General features: G+C 32.6%; 2 protein-coding genes across 3 annotated transcripts; one reads left to right on the top strand and one right to left on the bottom strand.

The window, feature by feature from the left end:
* Nucleotides 1-4,924: 4,924 nt before the first annotated feature.
* Nucleotides 4,925-8,742, bottom strand: LOC125216423 (basic leucine zipper 9). The gene is made up of 5 exons (XM_048118131.2): nt 8,487-8,742; nt 5,899-6,016; nt 5,729-5,810; nt 5,458-5,659; nt 4,925-5,233 (listed from the first exon to the last, which is right to left on the bottom strand). Exons 1-5 carry the CDS (start codon nt 8,688-8,690, stop codon nt 5,132-5,134), a joined length of 708 nt encoding a protein of 235 aa, XP_047974088.1. The 5' UTR covers nt 8,691-8,742; the 3' UTR covers nt 4,925-5,131.
* A 4,095-nt stretch (nt 8,743-12,837) lies between these two features.
* LOC125215807 (L-arabinokinase) lies at nt 12,838-20,392 on the top strand. Of its 2 annotated transcripts, XM_048117367.2 has the most exons (29): nt 12,838-13,208; nt 13,645-13,752; nt 13,830-13,898; nt 13,981-14,064; nt 14,266-14,342; nt 14,586-14,652; nt 15,048-15,105; nt 15,236-15,303; nt 15,397-15,459; nt 15,555-15,608; nt 15,708-15,810; nt 15,894-16,003; nt 16,129-16,248; nt 16,399-16,455; nt 16,593-16,765; nt 16,856-17,021; nt 17,130-17,213; nt 17,370-17,495; nt 17,613-17,743; nt 17,815-17,896; nt 18,027-18,114; nt 18,426-18,469; nt 18,576-18,671; nt 18,760-18,836; nt 18,938-19,132; nt 19,256-19,421; nt 19,617-19,688; nt 19,776-19,979; nt 20,058-20,392. In XM_048117367.2, exons 1-29 carry the CDS (start codon nt 13,119-13,121, stop codon nt 20,175-20,177), a joined length of 2,952 nt encoding a protein of 983 aa, XP_047973324.2. In that variant the 5' UTR covers nt 12,838-13,118; the 3' UTR covers nt 20,178-20,392. The 2 variants fall into 2 exon arrangements, with proteins under 2 accessions (XP_047973324.2, XP_088925057.1); XM_089068931.1 differs by lacking the exons at nt 12,838-13,208; nt 13,645-13,752; nt 13,830-13,898; nt 13,981-14,064; nt 14,266-14,342 and adding an exon at nt 14,377-14,412.
* The last annotated feature ends 208 nt before the right edge of the window (nt 20,393-20,600 follow it).

The raw sequence follows: 20,600 nt of genomic DNA, 5'->3' as shown, positions 1-20,600 counted from the left end.
TCACCAGAATAATGGCCATCAATGTGAATTTGTGTGAAATGTAGATTTGTTTTGATAGGGACTATATTATAAATTTCGGGTTTAAAATTTGGATACAATAATTTTATCATGTTTTATTGTTAGACTTTTGCACAACGATTCAAAAAAAATAATGAAAATTCGGGAGTGTTACTAAAAAATTAATACTCCTAGTTTGGTATGAGCTTCTATGTATGTGGCCCAGAAATTGGGATGGATTAATTGATTGATTATATTAATCTAAGTGGTTTTCTTGTGTTAAAAGAGTTGCTTCACTTTAATTGCAAGTGAAATTTGACATAAGATTTTGATTTTAATATAACCTATTATCCATAACAATATTACTACAATGGATTTCTGAATGAAGACATAATTTATTGGGAATATTTAAAAGCATGACGAAGATATGCACTTGAGCCACTAATCAATAGTATAAGAATCCTCAAAGTCACCATAACTATAATTGCACAAAAACATATAGTGATAGATTCATAGTGTTCTTGGAATTAATATTGGAAACTGACGTGGAATCAATATGAAGAATTATAAATGAAGCACAAGAATATTCTCCTCTAAAATATAATATTCCTCAATCTGCGAATATCAGTCCAAATTTGATTCGCTCGGATTTTAATAAAGATTTTAGTTTTATTGTCATTTGTGAAGCTTTTATTCAGCACGAATTTTAAGAAATATACTAATAAAAAGTGAGTTGAAAAAGTTAGTGGAATATGAGATCCACTATAAAAAATGATAAAAAGTGAAATGAGATAAATTTTGTGAGCAGACGAAAATAGAAAAATGTGACAAACTTTCGAAGACAGAGAGAGAGTAAGTAGAATAAATTAATAAAATATGAAAGGTCTATTTATTGGGTATTAGTGAAAAATAAATCCTAAATGGGACATAAAATAGTGAACGGACGTTAAAGGAAATATGTGACAGATATTCACGAACGGAGGAAAGTAATTTTTAGCTATGCATGGGATTCAAATTCATGCTCATAAACCAGTGAGGAATCTTTCTATATATAATTCCAAATGTAAAACAGTATACAAAATTTTTATAACAAAAAATGACAGCTATATATATGTACTTTGTCTGAATTAGGAGTATTTATAGTTAGAGAGAACATAACATTTGAAAAAATGTTTTAAGGTCTATTTCAACAAAATTTGGATGAATCCGTCAAAGCTCATAAATGACATTTCAGTTTATTTATTCTATTTTCTTTATTAAAATATTTTAATTTATCTCTCTTAATATGTTTTTACCCCTCTCTTCCTTCTCTTGTTCTCTTTCTTTCCAATTTTTTCCTTATCTCTTTTAATAAAGAGGCAAAAAAAGTTAATAGAGATCCAATAAATATTTTAGTAAAGAAGAGAAAATAAATAGACTGAAATGTTCTTCATGGGCTTAAGGGTATTTTCGTCCAAAAATATTTGAAATAGTAAAAAAGTAGCTCAAATGATATTATGTTGAAGTTAATGTAGCTGAAAAAATATTTTCAAATGTTACGGATCAAAATTGATACATTGACAAATTTCGCGTACAAAATAAATATTCCAGCTAATAATTATACAAGTTAATTATCCCATATATATGATAAATAATCCTTTCAAATCTTATAGTACTATTTTAGTAATAAATGTTAATAAGAGTTCGTAATATTTTAGTAATATTTTTTTATTACAACACATTCAATTAATAAACCTAGCAATAGAAAACAAAAAATTAATAAATTTTGAGATACTATAATTTAAAATTTGTCCAAAACTCCGTAACTCGTGTTGATCTCTTTAATAATGTTTCATAACTTTGTATAGTGTAGGGGTGTCGAAACGGATACCCGCGGGTACCTGCACCCGACAATTCGGGTACCCGCACCCGATTTCGGCCGAAAAGTTAGTCCCGATACCCGTCCCGCAGTGAGTCGGGTATTACCCGATACCCGAGTCGGGTATCCCGCATCCGACACCACGGGTACCCGACCCGAAACAACATCTGTAATAATATTGTTATTTTGATGCTTCCTTGATTTCAAACTACGAAAACATAAAAATTCCGAACATGAGATATCAATCATTCATATACAATATCTATATGTTACTGTGTATTCTGTAAATGTACACGATATGCGGTATGCTGCATATGTTATAATTATGTAGCATTACTATACATGTATGTAGCTGTAGCATATTACTTCATATAATAATAATAATATAAAGATATAGATGTGTTTATAAGTGAGTGTAACATAATAATAATAATAAATATATATACTATGTGTGCACTACTGCATATATTATATGTGTTACGTGTGTTGTCTAATATAGTGTGTACTACTGCATATAACATATACTCATCACAGGCGGAAGGAGAAGAATCGGTACATGAGGCGAGGCGGCTGGTGGAAGGATACAAAGAAGCTTAAAAAATACACTTAATAATAATAAATTACTAATAAAAACATTACATTATGACTTTTGATATCAAGTAGGAGCATTAAAATAAAAAATTTATAAAATACTTGTGTATATGTCGGGTATCTCGGGACTAACGGGATTACCCGAGCGGGTATCGGGTATACCCAATACCCGCAAAACCCAAAATACTTATACCCGATCCCGTCCCGTTACCCGTTTCCGTCGGGTAGCGGGTATCCAATACCCGACGGGTATCGGGTCGGGTGTGCGGGTACCCAATACCCGCTACCCGTTTCGACACCCCTAGTATAGTGTGTGACACTTTCGATAAAAGCTCTTAATAATTTGAAGCAATTCGATTATAATTAGATCAATGATTTGATAGTTGATTGTAGATTGAAATAATTTCGATGAAACATTGTTCAACTTTGAAAAAGTATAGATGATCCCAAATAGGGTAAATTAAAGAATGTGTCATCACTTTGTGGAAGTGGGTTCTTTAGAAATTAAAGGAAAAGTATAATAAGGTTGGTCAAAGAGAGACAACCTATTGGCCTCTAAAGAGACATCATTTTGTTTCATTCGACGTGTGTTCACCACAAATATGGTTCATGGTTTTTTTTTTCAACAAAATTGTGTTAATGATTTACTTACTCAAATCCCACAACACATTAGTGGTGGTGTTAGGTGGAACACATTCAGCTTAATTACTACAAATCATATAATTAGGGTTTAATTAATTACATTAATCAATCAATTGTATGCATATGCGATCCTCTATATTAATTAATTATATAATCGACATAGGAGTATTAATTTAATCAATGCATGCGACATGTATTTATCATATATAATATTAATTTATAATCATTATGATCTGATATTAGTGTCTAACTTGAAAGTGCACTGATATTTGAAGTGTAGTAAACGAATTAAGTAATCAATAATAATTACTTATAGTACTTATTATTTGTCACGTCTTGTTAATAATATAGTGCGTTTGTGGAATTTTTGTTGGTAGTGTTTGACTTGCAAGGTTATGATAAAATAATAATGCATTTTGCATCATTTTCCATTATACATAAAAGGCTGATTTTTGTTGTTTCCTTTTTTTATCATTGGCGGCGGTTGTGTGATTAATTAAAGACGTGAGATGGTCACTAATAAAAAAGAAAGAATGCAAACTTTAAAATTGATGCTTAATTATCCAAACATAATATACTATTCAGGAAAGGTTTTGAAAATGAAAAGAAAATTAAAACTCGCAGAGTGACTACTTATTTCAACTCAAAATGATAAGAAAATGGTTCAAATATTCAAAGGCAACTACATTTTCTCTTCGCGTAATATGCGGAAAGTATTATAGGCTTATTAAGTTTAGAATTATGTATTTATTTTTCTAGTATCATATTCATAGTAGTATTTAGAAAAATGTTTGGTAGAGAAATTATTTTGGCGCTTGGAGATTAACTTTTGTGTTTCCCTTCCGAAAAAATGTCTTTGTTTTAGAATTTTATAATAAAAGTATAATATTTTCTGTTTTATCCTTTTCCAATTTTCAATATTAATAACTACTAGTACTGAGAAGAATATAATTTGGCGATTGAACACAATTGTGAATGAAAAAAGCACTTGCAAATTTCGATATGTGGTCGAAGGATCTATATATTTTTATATAGGGTGTGATTAATTGCTGACATGTGTTGGCATTTTAATGTCATCGTGTCGATATTTTTAATGTACTGCATTGATGAGTTAGCAGAGTTAACAACTTAAAAAATTAACAATACAACGCAACCCTTTCTATAATTACTATAATTTTCTATTGTTTAACATAATAGTAGTAATTACTTAATTATATTAAAACTAAAATTAATTAGAAATTACTTATATTATTATCAGTAACATAAAAAAAAGTGGTCTGCAATAAACAATTAGTAAGTTATTTTATTATAAACCAAATCAGTTTTTTGCTAAAATCATTTGTTTTGGTGTTGAGAAATCAGTTTTTGACTTTTTGCTAAAATCGATTTATTTTGGAGTATTAAAGTTCACAAGTGAACACCAGTCCAAAACTAAAATGTTAAACCATGGCGGGCTGGGCCGGATCAACTTACATTCGGCCCAACTCAAATCTGAACCTGGACTTCACCATAAAATTTCATTTCTTCCTACATAATTTAATTAATTGCAACAGATTAATGAAAAGTGCTACTATAAAATCCAAAAAAACAGCTACATGCATATGAATGCAGTATATATATAATATAAACTAAATATGAATTGCAATCATAATTTCTATTAGAAATGGGGGAGCTTAAAAGGGCTTATAAGTAGGACAAGATTTAACAAATTTTAACACGCACGTGCACATGAGGGTCAGAATACACGTATTTCCACACTGAGGTAGACCAGACAAGAGATAAGACATAGGGGTTTATCCACTTATATAAATGAGACAAGATCGAATCATCACCTAGTTAATATGAAACAAGATTTAAGAGATTTTAACATAACATGCATACATCATCATGAATTCACACAAATTAACACATCTCAGTCACCAACAAATTAGCAATCTAACAATACATGCAACAAACACACACACACACACATATCTTAATTAGGATTTAGTATATAGATAGATAGATAGATATAAACCAACAAGCGCCACACACAGATAGAGATCATATATAGTCATCCCGTGGTGTGTTGAGATAGTTGTGAAGAAGATGGCTCAAACTCGACGTCAAAGAGCCACGTGCCAACAGATCCTCAGCTAATTTCACCTAACATGCCAAAAACACATTCATATATTATATGAGGGGCGGGCACAAAAAAAAATACTAAAGTATTGTTAGTGGGCTGTGGGGTCCACATTTAGAATAATGTGTAAAGTTGGTATTGGTGTAAAACTTTTCATTTTTAGAATTAGTCTAATTTTGTTGGACGACCCAATATAGTAAAACTGGTCTTTTTTTTGTGGACGGAGGTAGTAATACTATACACGTACCTTGGCTCTGAGAGCTCCGACATCGGATTTAAGGAGCCGATTATTAGTAGCGGCTTCTTTGAACTGGTTAGATGCATCGCCCATCTGTTGGAAGAGCGATGCATTCTCACCACTCAACTGCTCAACTTGCTCTTCAAGATCACTCAAATGCGCCTGCTTTCGTCGCCTTGATCTACGAGCAGACTCCCTGTTTGAAACCATCCTGCAAATTCAAATCAAATCGTCAGTTCATATATTTCTATCATCTCTCTTACATGCACAATGGTGGTACCTTTTGATGCGCTTGGTGTCGTCGGAGGGTTTGTTGGTGTATTGTTCGATGTATTCTTCTTCGTCCGATCGTTGACTGTCAACTAAAATCTCATTATCAGATAACCTTTTTTGTTTAGTGGTCTAGACATATGGTCATGTGATGTGTCTAGTCAATCATAATTTACTTACCGCATATGGATAATGGCGAGTCCATGGCGGTGGTTGGATTAGGATTAAGATTTGGAGAAGCTGAGAATTGGTAATTATCTGTGAAGGAGGTAATGCTTGAATATTCTTGTGGAATCTCCTGCAATAACGCACCAAACCATGATCAACAAAAAAAATATCGAGTTAATAGAAAAAAGAGAACTAGGGTCCTATTCTAATGCTTTTAGTACCCTAATCCAAAATCAAGACTAAATCTCCACCCTTGGATTTTAAAATGAGTGGATGAGATTAAAGCTCACAAAATCTCAATAAATAGTAGACAAAATATCAACAAAAGGGTAATATCGTCATTATGTTATCATATGATAATTTTCGTGAGTGTTTTTTTATATCAACATTGTGTATTACAAATATCAACACAAGGACAAGAAAATATCAACACATTTTTATTGAGATTGGACATGCATAATATTGAGATTTTGCCTACAATATATTGAGATTTTTTGTTGCATTTGTTGAAAATAGCTGCTTATCAATATGTACGAAAATTGAAATATAATTTATCAAATTTCATCACCCGAACATCGTCGGAACATATGCAATTGAGATCTCGTTGGAATCCTTATTAAATTATCTTTAATTTGATATATTTTTTGCAAAAAAATAATTTAAATTGAGAGAGTTACGTAAATTTAAAGATTTGAGATGATTTTGAGGAGAGAGAAAGTAGTTAGTTATATTTGACATTAATACCCTTTTAATTTAATTAATAATTATTTAAATTTAAAATATATTACACTTGGCATTATATTAACCACAAGATCTTCTAATCTAATGATTAAAAATTGGTCTCAATTTGGGATTGGTAATTAGTTAGCAATTGATTACATCCCAAGAGAACTATATATAAGAAAATACCTTAAATATATCATACAACATATATATTCGTATACGATATAACGTTACATACATTGTAGGGCAAATTGTGAGAAAAATTACAAAGTTTGATCAAATTCAGATCAATTTCACGACTTTAAAAAATAGCCAATTACTATAGAATAACTTTTGGGAAGTATTCCAACTAGAACAAAACTGTGAGGGATTAATAATCTAAAGCAAATAATATCATAGTGATGTGAGTCGAGTGTACATCGACGAACCTAACACGTGAAAAAAGGTTTGTTTCCAGAAAGTGAAATGGGTTAGTGCATGGCCTTTTGTAGTGGAAATGAGCTTTGAAAATTATTGCATTCCAAGTGCCAAACTACATGACATCAACTTGTTAAGCACGAACTTTCTATAAAGCTACCTAACTTATTTTACTGTTCAATAATTGGCGAGTAATATTTAGGCTGCCGCTTTTCAATAAGTTCGTTTAAATTTAATCCAAATTAAATTAACATTTAAATATTCCCTTAAAAAGGCATTTTATTACTTATTCTAGGGAAAACTGACACAAAAATCCTAAAGTGATTAGGGGTGAGCAAAATAACCGAAAACCGAATATCGGAACCGAATCAAACCGAAATTTTGAAATTCGGTTCGGTTTTTTCGGTTTTTCGGTTCGGTTCGGTTCGGTTTTAAAAATACAAAAATTTCGGTTTTTCGGTTCAGTTCGGTTTGGACGAAAAAAAAATCGAAAAACCGAAAAACCGATTTATATTTTAAATATATTATTATATATGTTTATCCTATTAATTTAGTATATTATATCATATATATAATATATATTCTTCTAATATATTTTTATATAATAAATATTATATATATTATATTAATTTTATATTATATATATATATATTCATATTCTATTAGTATATATAAAATAAAATAAATTAGATATATTAAAATATACTATTTTTTTTCGGTTTTGTTTTGAAATTTCGGTTTTTTCGGTTTGGTTCGGTTTTTGGTTTTTCAGTTTTCGGTTTTTCGGTTCGGTTCGGTTTCAATTTTAGCCTAAATTCGGTTTTTCGGGTTAGGTTCGGTTTGGACGAAAAACCGAACCGAAACCCGAATGCACACCCCTAAAAGTGATTTGGTCAAATTTGGATTAATCCCGTAACTTATAAAAATATCTAATTACATCATAATTTTGATATTTTTCTCAATTGTGTGATTGATTTAGATATGGAGGAAAATAATTATGATTTAAAAGGAAAAATACTTTAGCGCTTATATTCTATATGCTTTTATACTAAAATCAATGGATTTTGTGAATGATATAAATTTGCAAAAAAAAAAAAAAACATTTTGTCTTTCAAATCATAATTTCCTGCCAAATCTAAATCAATTGTACAATTAAAGAAATGTTAAAACTCAAAGTCATGATATAATTGGCTATTCTTAAAAGTTGCATAATTGATCAACAAACTTCGTAATTTTGTCTATTTAGCATACGATATATATGTCCATTTTCATTCGTATTGCTTTCATGCCAATCATCAAATTTAATATATATTACTATAATTAATCCCACCACTTATTTATGGTCAACAATATATTTCAATAATCAAGTTCTGAAATCTAGAGCAGGCAACTTGGTGATGCTTGATTAATTATACATGGTGTAAACAAACAATAAAAATAAATAATAAGAATAAACTAACCGAATTTTTGAAAGGAAAATGCACATTGTCTGTGGGGAGAAAAGCATGTTGATCAGAGCTTCCCAAAATGTGAGGTTTGTTTTGATGGTTAATCTCTTCATGAGATGCAAACAGCTCCTCCAAAGCCAGTACTGATTCACTTTTCTTCATTTTTGTTGCACCAAATATTGAGTTGCTCTTCAACACTGCTTTTTTGCTATCCATTTGTTTTTCAATTGCTTAGCTCTGAAGAATTTAGAGAGAGAGAGAGAGAGGGACTGACAATGATCTATATGACTATATATATATAAGTGAAAAAGAAGGAATTGAAAACTTAAATGGCTAAAAAGTTGCATGGTTAAATTGAGTTAAACTTAGTAGTGGAAGAAAAAGACTAGTCTTTTGCATGACTTTTCAGCAAAAAAATATTGTACTACTAGTATATACAATAGCTTTATGATTTAAAGTTGACATATATGAGTAGAAGGAAATATTTGTTTTCATTTTCATGATATAGTACTAGACTCCTAGTATATAAAAATGAGACTTCTATCGCGATAGAGGTAGTATAAATTACTTTTCATTTTCTATAGTAAAACTTGTTTGTTTTAATTTAAGCATGATTTGGTTGTGGATATAAATATGGAGTAAATGTTTATCCTTTGATAGAAAAAAAACATTTGAACAAATGTAACTCGAATAGATGGAGCCCAAGCCCAATGTTTCTCGTAGGCATTTTCTGGGACATGATCATTTATCCCAAAAAATTCTTTAGTAATTTTCTAGGGTAATTGACATATAAACTCTGTTCAGTGAAATTCTGATTTTGTATATTAGCTTTAAATTCCGAAATTTGTTTAGATTTTACAATCAACCAAAATCTCATCAAATCATCTGAATTGATGAAAAAAAAGTAAAAATTGCTCCATATACGTACTCCTTCCGTCAACCAATAATCATTGATTTAACCATTTTCGTTTGTCCACAAATAAATATTTCATTTATTTTTATTATTTTTAATAATTGACCTCATATTTTACTAAGTTTATCTTACTCACATTTCATTATAAAACTAATACTTCGTATATAAAAATATGACTCGCCTTTCACTAACCTTTTCCACTTATTTTCTGTTACATTTCTTAAAACTTGTGTCCGATCAAACTAAGCCTTGTATTTGTGAGTAGGATAGGTACTCCCTCCGTCCCATAATTATAAGATAATATTTAGTTTTCAGCACGAGATTTTATGTATTGTTGTTTTATTAGTTAATAAAAAGAAAGTAAAATAAGAAAGAAGATAAAAATAGAGATGATCTTGTTTCTATTTTAAAAAACATTTCATTTTTAATAGGACAATATGAAAGGAAAATATTTTATTTTTAATGGAATAGACAGAGCATATATTAAGAGGCCGACAGATAGATAAGATAGAATGTGATTAGTATACACATTTTAGAAAAAATAATTTCAAGTGTCCAAGATAGAACAGTAATTTACTCTACCAAATGGGCCCTAAATGGCACGAATGCCCTTAAGGCCATGTTTGGTTGCTAGGATTCTATCTGGGAAAGTAATCTGATTCCTTAAATTTTAAATTCCTGTGTTTGTTTCAGTTTTTTATCAAATTGGGAAAGTAATCAGAATCCGAGAACAAGGAAAGTTAGTACAATTTTCCAGGATTCTGAATCCTAGCTTTTCTTAGTTATTCTTTTTCCCAGTTTTAGGATTCTTGCATATATAATGCAATATAGCATATTTATTATTATTATTATTATTATTTAGAATGTTTTAAAAATAATTTAAAAATATAAATCATACTACTTAATTTTAGAAAATAAATAACTATGATTAAAATTATCATAATTATAACTTATTTTATAATAATTCATAAATAATAATTAATAATTTATTAAATAATTAAAATATAATTATATAATATAAATCGTATGATAAATAATAATTATTATTTTTATAAATTAATAATTAATCAATAAAGTTATAGTGTAATTTTCATTTATTAAATCTATTCACTTATAACATCCTTAAATATTATAATTATAATACTAATTATTATTATTATCATTATTATTATTATTATTATAATATTTCAAACTATAATTATATGTATTATTTTATATTATGATAGATAATCCATATTTAAACTATCCATTGTAATAATAAATATAATAATATAATAATTATTATTTGTAATTAATAGTTTATTAAGAATTTTATATTATTATTCTTTTTTATAAATAAAAAATAATAAGTATATTTTTTGTTTGGTGTTTAAATTAAATATAAATTTAAAATCTTGATACTTTCCAAACACAAGTAAAGTTACTAGGAATCATATTCCCGGAATTCATTTTCCCAGGAATCATTTTCCTTACCAACTTTACTTTCCCGTCAACCAAACATAGCCTAAAAGTTTTCTAATTTTATGAAATTACCTTTTCTAAATTGATTAGAGATTTGAAATTGAAACTCCATTTTTATGAGTATAGAATTGATAGAATTGATATGGCATCTTTTATGCCTTTAATAGGAGTAGTGAATTCAGATTCAAAATATAGAAAAATATTATTAGTAGTACCAAATACGAGTTGTAGAGCCAGAAACCTACGAATAATATGGAATGTGAATTATTCTATCCTTTATCTTAGCAATATCGAGATCGAATTATCAATAAGGTTCGTTTATTGTCAACTTGTATTGTCGTGTTAAAGGGGCATAGCATATAAGTTGCAGGATTCCATTTCTCTAGCATATTCCACGAATATTGCACTAGTTATCTTATCTTATATACTTTCCCCTTTCTTTCATTGAAGTATACATGTATAAGTAAAAATTGTTAGTAATCTGGTCATAATGCTCAACTAATTACAAATTTACAGTTACAGAAAATGGAAAAATAAAGAAAGATTAATTTTACAACAATGGAGTAATTGATTGGATATACACCATATTTTCAGAGATTTGGTTTAGTTTAACCTTTCGAGAAATACAATATAGTACTTATAATAAGACACGAGAGGGCACGAGTATCGAATTAGGTATGGGCAATAGTCATCGATATTTGTATTTCAATGAGTGATTCAAGAATTTTAATACTCCTATAGTAACTTATCATCAATATTAATACACGTGTTTGACCGAAAAAAAATTTAATAGTAACTTATCATACATTAATACACGTGTTTGACCGGAAAAAAAAATATTCCTTTATATCTTACTCTCGTCGTCTTATTAAATATGAAATATTTGATTTTCTGAAATTTATGTAATGTTGTTTCGTGAGTTAATGAAGAAAGAGTAAAGTAAGAGAAAGAAAAAAAATAAAAGAGCCGTTGTTTCTATTTTAAAAAATATTTTATTTTCAATAGGACAATCCAAAAAGAAAAACGTTTCAATTCTAATGAGATTGAGGAAGTATAAGATTGTTAAATATAGTAGTAGTACTTTTGAGCTCTATGTCCGACAATCCTAGCACGGGTTAAACCCTACCCAAACTCTGTTTTAAGCTCTTTTGCTAAATACTAGTGGTAATTTTTATTTGTACTCTTCCGTTTCAAAATAATGGGGACATTTTATTTGAGAGTAAAGGTCAATTATGATCTTAAATATATAATCAAAACATGAATTTGGTTTAAAACATTTACTTTTTGAAAAATAGGTTTATAAGAAATGAAATCCTTGTTGAAGTGATCCTTTTTTTATGGTTCAGTCAAAAAACTAACGATCATGTCACTGTGCAATTAGCATTGATCGTTAATTTTTTTACAAAAACGTCAAAAAAAGGACTAGTTTGGCTACATTTTCATTTGTTATGAACTTGTGTTTTAAAAAGTGAATGTTTTGGCCAAATTCATATTTTGATCATAAAATCGAAGTTGTTCTTTAATATATAAACTAATAAATTATACTTCCTCCGTCTCACAAAAGATGTCACACTTATAAGACGACACGAGATTTTAGGAGGTTTTGTTTTGTGTGTTAAATGTAGAGAGAAAATATAATTTTTATATTCATGTGAGAGAGAACTTTTTTTCAAAAAAAGGAAATGTGATATTTTTTTTGGACAAACTAAAAAGGAAAGTGTGACATCGAATGAAGGGAGTACTAGAAACGAAAGAAAAATAATTGAAATAATATTAGTGCATGACGAGATAAATCTTATTATGTGATGGAAGTAATTTAAAGAAGACTAAACAACAACACAAATCACATTAATCGAGATTACGATGATATCTTCTCCATTGTTAACATTATCCAAAATAAAAACAACATATCCCAATAACAATACAAATAATTCGGAACTGTGGATTCGTTTTCTTGTTTTATTCAATTTAAACAACGTGTTTCGTGTACATCATCATCACTACTGTATCTTCGTTATTATAGTCAGTATTTGTTGAAAATGTGGAGATAGATAGCATCGATGTAACATCATTCGACATGTTTCAAGTCAGCGTCATCGTTTTGGATAAAATTATGGGACTGACTCATTCCCAAAGCTGACCTCCAACACTGCTCCCTTTAATTATACTATTCTCCTCATTCGAATTTATACCCTTATTAGCTCCTCAATTCCCATATTCTTGGTGCGAATTGGGGAAGTTCTTTGTAATTATTGTTGGTTGCAGCAGAGATGGGAGCACAAGATTCTGCCAAACGACCTCTAGTGTTTGCCTATTATGTCACTGGCCATGGTTTCGGCCATGCCACCCGCGTTGTCGAGGTCCATCTCACTCTCTCTCTCTCTCTGTGTTTGTGCAATTTGCTTGTGTTTTGTCAAATTTCGTTTTTTGTGCTACTTTGGCATGCTTAAGGAAGACTACATTACAATCAACTGTTTTGATGGAATTGCTTCTTCTTTTCTGGGAGCATTTTTCAACGATCATGAAAATCCCTAAACAAGAGGATAAATTTAGTGTATTTGGTTTTCTAGTGCTTAATGGAGTATATGCACAAAATAAAAATACTTTCTTGCATCCTCACAAAGTCACTTTTTTTGATCAGTTGATCTTCAACTTCCAGTTTCTTGCTATTAGTTGCATAGTTGTATTGTGCTCCTACAGAATTTCTTTTCTAATTTGAGTAGGAATCTAAGGACTGTGATGGATTCACCTCATTCTTGTGTGTACTATCTATGAATTTGTGTTTTTCTTGTATAGGTAGCTCGGCATCTCATTCTTGCTGGGCACGATGTTCATGTGGTCACTGGTGCACCAGATTATGTTTTCACAACTGAAATACAGTCTCCTCGTCTTTTCCTACGGAAGGTCTGTTTGCTCTTCTGGAATGTTCATGATGAATTGCTCTATAGTTCTGATGAACCGGTCTACTGTCTGTTATGCAGGTGCTCTTGGATTGTGGAGCAGTTCAAGCAGATGCATTGACAGTTGATCGCCTTGCGTCTTTGGAGAAGGTATTGCTTGTTACTTTGCAGAGTTCATGTCATAGTTATCCTGATCCATTTTAACTTCTTGTTGCTGTACTATTTTTTATAGTATTCCGAGACAGCTGTAGTACCTCGTGAGACTATTTTAGCGACTGAAGTAGAGTGGCTGAAATCCATCAGGGCAGACTTTGTGGTAAAGTTCATACCTTACCCCCTTTAAGTATAATATAAAATCCCTCCTAGTATTTCATAGCATGCTGTTTTCACACAAAATTTGAGGGGGAAGAATTTTTTATGTCAAGAGGGATTTTAATCATGAATCATGTGGTGGCATTGTGTTTCAGATCAGATCTGTTTCTTTACCTATTTCTCTTTCAAATATGTTTAAGTGTAGGTGTCAGATGTCGTTCCAGTTGCTTGCAGAGCAGCAGCTGATGCTGGCATACGCTCTGTTTGTGTCACCAATTTTAGGTACTGTCTCCATCTCTTGCTTGCATGCATGATACCGTGGCTGGACATACTGTTGACCCTTACTTATGGTGTGAGTTTCTAAGCCACATTATTGCCCTGAACTAAGCGATTGCCTATGGAACGCAAACGATTCTAACAAATCCTCTGTCATGATTTACATATTCCTGTAGTTATGTTTTCCTTTACTACATATTCATTCTCTTCTTTGAAATTAAATGTGGTCATGGAAATTTATTTTTGCAGTTGGGACTTCATCTATGCTGAATACGTAATGGCTGCTGGTCATCACCACCGGACCATAGTTTGGCAGGTAACTGCAGTAAAAAAAATTTATGAATATAACTTTATGTGCATGATCTGTCTTTTAAAATTTATATTGTCTAGCACACTGGTTGGTCATGTCCTTGTCCTGAGTTGGGAAGTATTGATGAAGTGTCCAAATAGCTATTAGTAAATCTCAAAGATAATGTTTATTATTTGGAAGCATTGGCTACTACGGCAAGGAATAAAATCAATTGAGAAAATTAGGCGGACATATGTTTTATGGGATTAAGTTGTTTTAGTTTTTCTTGTTTTGGTGGGGAAATTATTTCCTCAATTTTGTGGTTTCTTTTGGGTGAATTCGGTGTTTCTCAAGCTGTAGGAATTGCATTGTTAAATGAGAATCTCAATGCTAAATCATGAAGTCATGCTTGCGTGTTGCAGATTGCTGAGGACTATTCGCATTGTGAATTTCTTATCCGTCTCCCAGGATACTGTCCAAGTACACCAACACAAAACTCATTACTTTTCTCTCTTATTTTTGACTTTTTGTGTGTGCTTCCCGTTCAATAGAGTAACAACTCGAGAGATGAATTTATTTCCTTGATCTCATATTGTTTATTTTACTACAGTGCCTGCATTTCGTGATGCTATTGATGTACCTTTGGTAGTGAGGAGGTTGCACAAGCCCCGTGAGGAGGTAAACAAAAGATTTTCACCTCTGAACTTGTGACTGGATTAATGGTTAGTAGATACACCATTTTACTTATTCATACTCTTTAAACTATTCCAGATTAGGAAAGAACTCGGGATTGGGGAGGATGTGAAGACTGTCATTCTCAACTTTGGTGGACAGGTACCTTAATCAACCATTTTATTTGTCCATACCCTTTATCTCTCCCTATTTGGGTTGCATTCATTTGATCGATATTGCACGGTGACTATTTGCAGCCCTCAGGTTGGACTTTGCAGGAGAAGTTCCTGCCAAGCGGTTGGCTTTGCCTGGTATCTCATTTTAACTATTGTTTTTCAAATTTCAAGGATTTTTTATGTAAATTGGATTCCAGAATCAAGGGTAAAATATTTTGTTGATTATATGTTCAGGTATGTGGTGCGTCTGAGAGTCTCGACCTTCCTCCAAATTTTGTGAAACTTGCAAAAGATGCATACACTCCTGACTTGATAGCAGCATCTGATTGCATGCTAGGTGAGTCATATAACTTCTGTTCATATCTTATGTGTTAACAAAGTGAAGTTGCATAGAAGCTTGTATTTATTTTTAAATGACAGGCAAAATTGGATACGGAACAGTTAGTGAGGCCCTTGCATACAAGATTCCATTTGTCTTTGTGCGCCGGGACTACTTCAATGAAGAACCATTTTTAAGAAATATGCTAGAGGTAAATTTTGGTTATGCTGTCGGGTTGAAACATTTATTTCATAGCTCGTTACAATGGCCTGGTACCTTTTTCTGAAATAAGTCTGTAGCTTCACCAGATTTGATGAAATACAGTCCTTTTTTCAGTTCTATCAAACTGGTGTTGAGATGATTAGAAGGGACCTATTAACTGGACACTGGAGACCATATCTCGAACATGCGCTTAGCTTAAAACCGAGCTACGAGGGTGGCATAAACGGCGGAGAGGTGTGCAGTTTTTCTGTTTATGTCTGACAATCTCGTTTTTGTCAACTCCATATAAATGTCATGTACTCAAGAACAATGAATAGAATATTAATGGGTCTTGCTGCTTTATCGTTATTTCACACACACAATCTGATTTATGTTAAATTACAGGCTGCAGCTAAAATTTTGCAAGATACAGCCTATGGTAAAAATTATGCAGCAGACAAGGTGAGCTAAATTGTTTTACTGTTGATGCATAAGAAATTTGAAATGTCGGATCCTATTTTCTTATTTGAGAGATGTTGTTTTTTATGTGATTGAACTGCTAAGTGGATTTTTTTTTTATCATTTTGGCTTGAGTTTAGCTTAGTGGGGCTCGGAGATTGCGTGATGCTATTGTTCTTGGGTATCAATTGCAAAGGGCTCCAGGCAGAGATCTCAGTATCCCAGATTGGTATGCAAATGCTGAAAATGAACTTGGTCTCCGCACTGGATCTCCTACCACTCTCATGAATGAAGATACTTTTTTCACGCCATCGTTAGTCCTTCTCATTTCTCATCCATGCCCCTCATTGTTCTTTCTGATATACAGATTTCAAAAATTACCATTTTCTTGTATTTCTGTTAGACGCCCTGAAGATTTTGAGATTCTTCACGGAGATTGTATGGGCCTTTCTGATACCATGACTTTCTTGAAGAGCCTATCAGAACTTGATGGTATCCTTGTTTCTGGAATTACTGAGAAGCTCCAAAAGAGGGAACGAAAAGCTGCTGCAGGTCTCTTTAACTGGGAGGTGTTTTCTGAACTCCATGCTTGTACTTCCTATCCACATATTTTTTTTTTGGCATGGAACTGATATGATTGTCAAGGTTCTTATGTTTGGTTGTGAACAATTGAGCAGGAAGACATTTTTGTGGCAAGAGCACCTGGAAGATTGGATGTTATGGGTGGAATAGCTGATTACTCGGGAAGCCTTGTACTTCAGGTGCGTTACTGCGTTTCAACCATTGAAGGACGGTCTCTATCTGATTACCTATTGAAATGAGACGGAAGGAGTATAAGCTAAATGCATCTACTATTTTCACCATAGATTTTCATTGCCTTAATGATTTATCAGCTGCTTGTCCTAAAATGTCTACAGATGCCGACTAGAGAAGCTTGTCACGTTGCAGTACAAAAGTCCCATCCATCTAAACAGAGATTGTGGAAGCACGCCCTGGCTCGACAGAATGCTAAGGGACAAGGCCCAACTCCTGTTCTGCAAATTGTATGTGAATACCTTTGCCCTGAAGTTTTATAAGATCAATAATCAAACTGTTGGAAGCTCCCAGTCTCCATCAATACTCGTGTTTATTGCTTAATCTTTATATCCTACCCTTTTCAGGTATCATATGGATCTGAATTAAGCAATCGGGGACCTACCTTTGACATGGATCTGTCAGATTTTATGGACGGAGACCAACTCATGTCATACGAAAATGCCAGAAGTTTCTTTGCTCGGGATCCATCGCAAAGGTTTTAAACTATGATGTTGTCTGCTTCTAGATTATCTCTTATACTATAAACTCACCATATTCTGGACCTAGATGGGCAGCATATATTGCGGGGACCATTCTGGTTCTGATGAAAGAACTGGGAGTTCACTTTGAGAATAGTATTAGTGTTCTGGTATGTATTACTTTTACGAAGGATCTTGATTGCTTGCTCTCATTCTTGCCTTAATCTACCAATCTGAAATACTTATCATTTGGTGATACCTGTCATACTACTTTGAATTGTAACGGTATCAATCCTTTAGGTATCCTCTGCTGTGCCAGAAGGCAAAGGTGTCTCTTCTTCTGCAGCTGTGGAGGTCGCTACAATGTCTGCAATTGCCGCTTCTCATGGTGCTCACCATTCTCAGTTTTTTAAGTTATTATAAACTGGCTTCTCTTAGTATCCAGTATCCATGCGCGGTTCATCATCAGCGATATGCAGTCTCTTTTTTACCTATACCTGTCTCAGTTTTACCTAGTTTAATGGTGGGAAAATTTTATTTTCACAAGAATATGAAGTGGTTATTATCTAGGATTATATTATCAACTAGAGAAGAAAATAGTTGATTTTGCTCACTTAGCAATCAAATTCCTGCTCATGATTCTGCTGCTATTTGCATTAATCTGTATATGCTAACAGTGTTGAAATATGTGCTTGTCAGGATTAAATATCGAGCCAAGACAGCTTGCTTTGCTCTGCCAAAAGGTTTAACTTTTGATATGTGAATATCACAGGCATATTCACTAAGACACATATTGTAACTTTGATATTTTTGCGGTCCTCTCACACTTCCAATTTTTGCGGTGGGAAGGTGGAAAATCATGTAGTTGGAGCTCCATGTGGTGTCATGGATCAGATGACTTCTGCGTGTGGTGAAGCTAACAAACTTCTCGCAATGGTTTGTCAGGTATTTGACCAGATTCATGGGAAGGACATATCTTCTCTTGTAATTTTAAAGAAAAGACATTGAGTTGCCACTTGACTGTTTCTTGCAGCCTGCTGAGGTATTAGGTCTCGTGGACATTCCTAGTCACATACGATTTTGGGGAATTGATTCCGGAATCCGGCATAGGTAATTGATTTGACAGAGAATTATGCTGTTTGTCACCATAAAGTTACTTGGTTGTGTGTGTTAGTGAGTATGTGTTACTGAACTGGTGTATCGTTTGGCAGCGTTGGTGGTGCTGACTATGGATCTGTCAGAATAGGAGCCTTCATGGGTCGGAAAATTATTAAATCCGTGGCAGCAGAATTGCTATCACAGTCTACTGCTGATGGTGTGATGTCAGATGATCTGGAAGAAGATGGAATCGAACTGCTTGAAACCGAGGCTTCCTTGGACTACTTATGCAACTTGTCACCGCACAGGTAAACAATAGGCCTAGAAATTTCTGTCTGCATTTCTTTCTCCCTTTCTTTCTGTGTTGAATGATGAGGCTGTTCTTATCATATGTACACCAGTTTGATATATTTTTGGTTTATTGATATCAGATACGAAGCTCTCTATGTCAATCAACTTCCTCAAACGATACTCGGTGAGGCTTTCTTGAGGAAATATGCTGACCATAACGATCCAGTCACTGTGATTGATATGAAGAGAAACTATGGACTCAGAGCAGCTACCAGGCATCCTATATACGAAAATTTCCGTGTCAAGGTAAAAATAGTAAAAAATTAAAATTTCCTTGAATATATAAAAGCTTCAGTGGGTATATCTTCTGTGATCCTAGTTTATTACAAGTATATGAGATAAGGTCTTCCTATGATCTATCATATGTGAATCATGGTGTTGAAATCTCTCATATTCATCGTCTTCATCTTTAGTAATACGCTGGTTTTTGTATGAATACAGGCCTTTAAAGCATTACTAACATCAGCAACTTCAGATGATCAGTTAACTGCTCTTGGAGAATTATTGTATCAGGTAGCTTTATGTTGTATACAACTGGATATTCTCGTTCGAGTTTTGATTCAAAACGGCTGCTGATTGTGGTGTTGATCTGCTTGACAGTGCCACTATAGCTACAGCGCCTGTGGGCTCGGCTCAGATGGGACAGACCGGGTGGTGCAGCTAGTGCAAGAAATGCAGCACAGCAAACACTCTAGGGCGGGTGAGGGTACTTTGTACGGTGCAAAAATCACCGGAGGAGGATCTGGAGGCACTGTTTGCATTGTCGGGAGGAACTGCTTACGAAGCAACGAGCAAATTATTCAGGTACCTCAAAATGCTCTGTTTGCACTGTCTGATTGATCATAATGTACATGACTTCCCCGTTCCGATTGTGATGTGCAGATACAGAAGCGATACGAAGGTGCAACGGGCTACTTACCTATCGTTTTCGAGGGATCCTCTCCCGGTGCAGGGAGATTTGGCCATCTGAGAATTCGTCGTCGCCTCCGAAGTCCGAACTAAGTAGTACTATAACATAGTATCCTCCCAAATATATTGATAAGAGAAGCCATGAATAAACTCAAAATGTGACCTATATATTAAACCATTAAACATTTGATTCGTCATATACGTAATTCCAAGTCTAATTTGTTGAATTGTTTGGATTAGGTATACCTGCTGTAATCCTGTAACCATTTGTGACTTATTATTGTATAGCATGGTCGTTATGAACTTCACTTGTTTTCGCGTTTGGGTTACTAAAAATGAGGCATAAATATATTCAAAATTTCATTAAATATGTCCTTAAAATCACAAATTTTGACCTGATTTGGTATTTTCCAAGAATTTCAAATCTAGTCGCAAAAATTAATAGTTTTTACAACCAACATCAAATTTATTTTTAGAGAAAAATCGAACTAGGGGAAATTCGCTACAATATGCAAG

Source organism: Salvia hispanica, chromosome 3 (genome assembly GCF_029641045.1).
Source record: "Salvia hispanica isolate PSC_SH4W2 chromosome 3, Shi_PSC_v1, whole genome shotgun sequence".
Taxonomy (NCBI): Eukaryota; Viridiplantae; Streptophyta; class Magnoliopsida; order Lamiales; family Lamiaceae; genus Salvia; species Salvia hispanica.
This window is presented reverse-complemented; position numbering and strand designations above follow the sequence as displayed.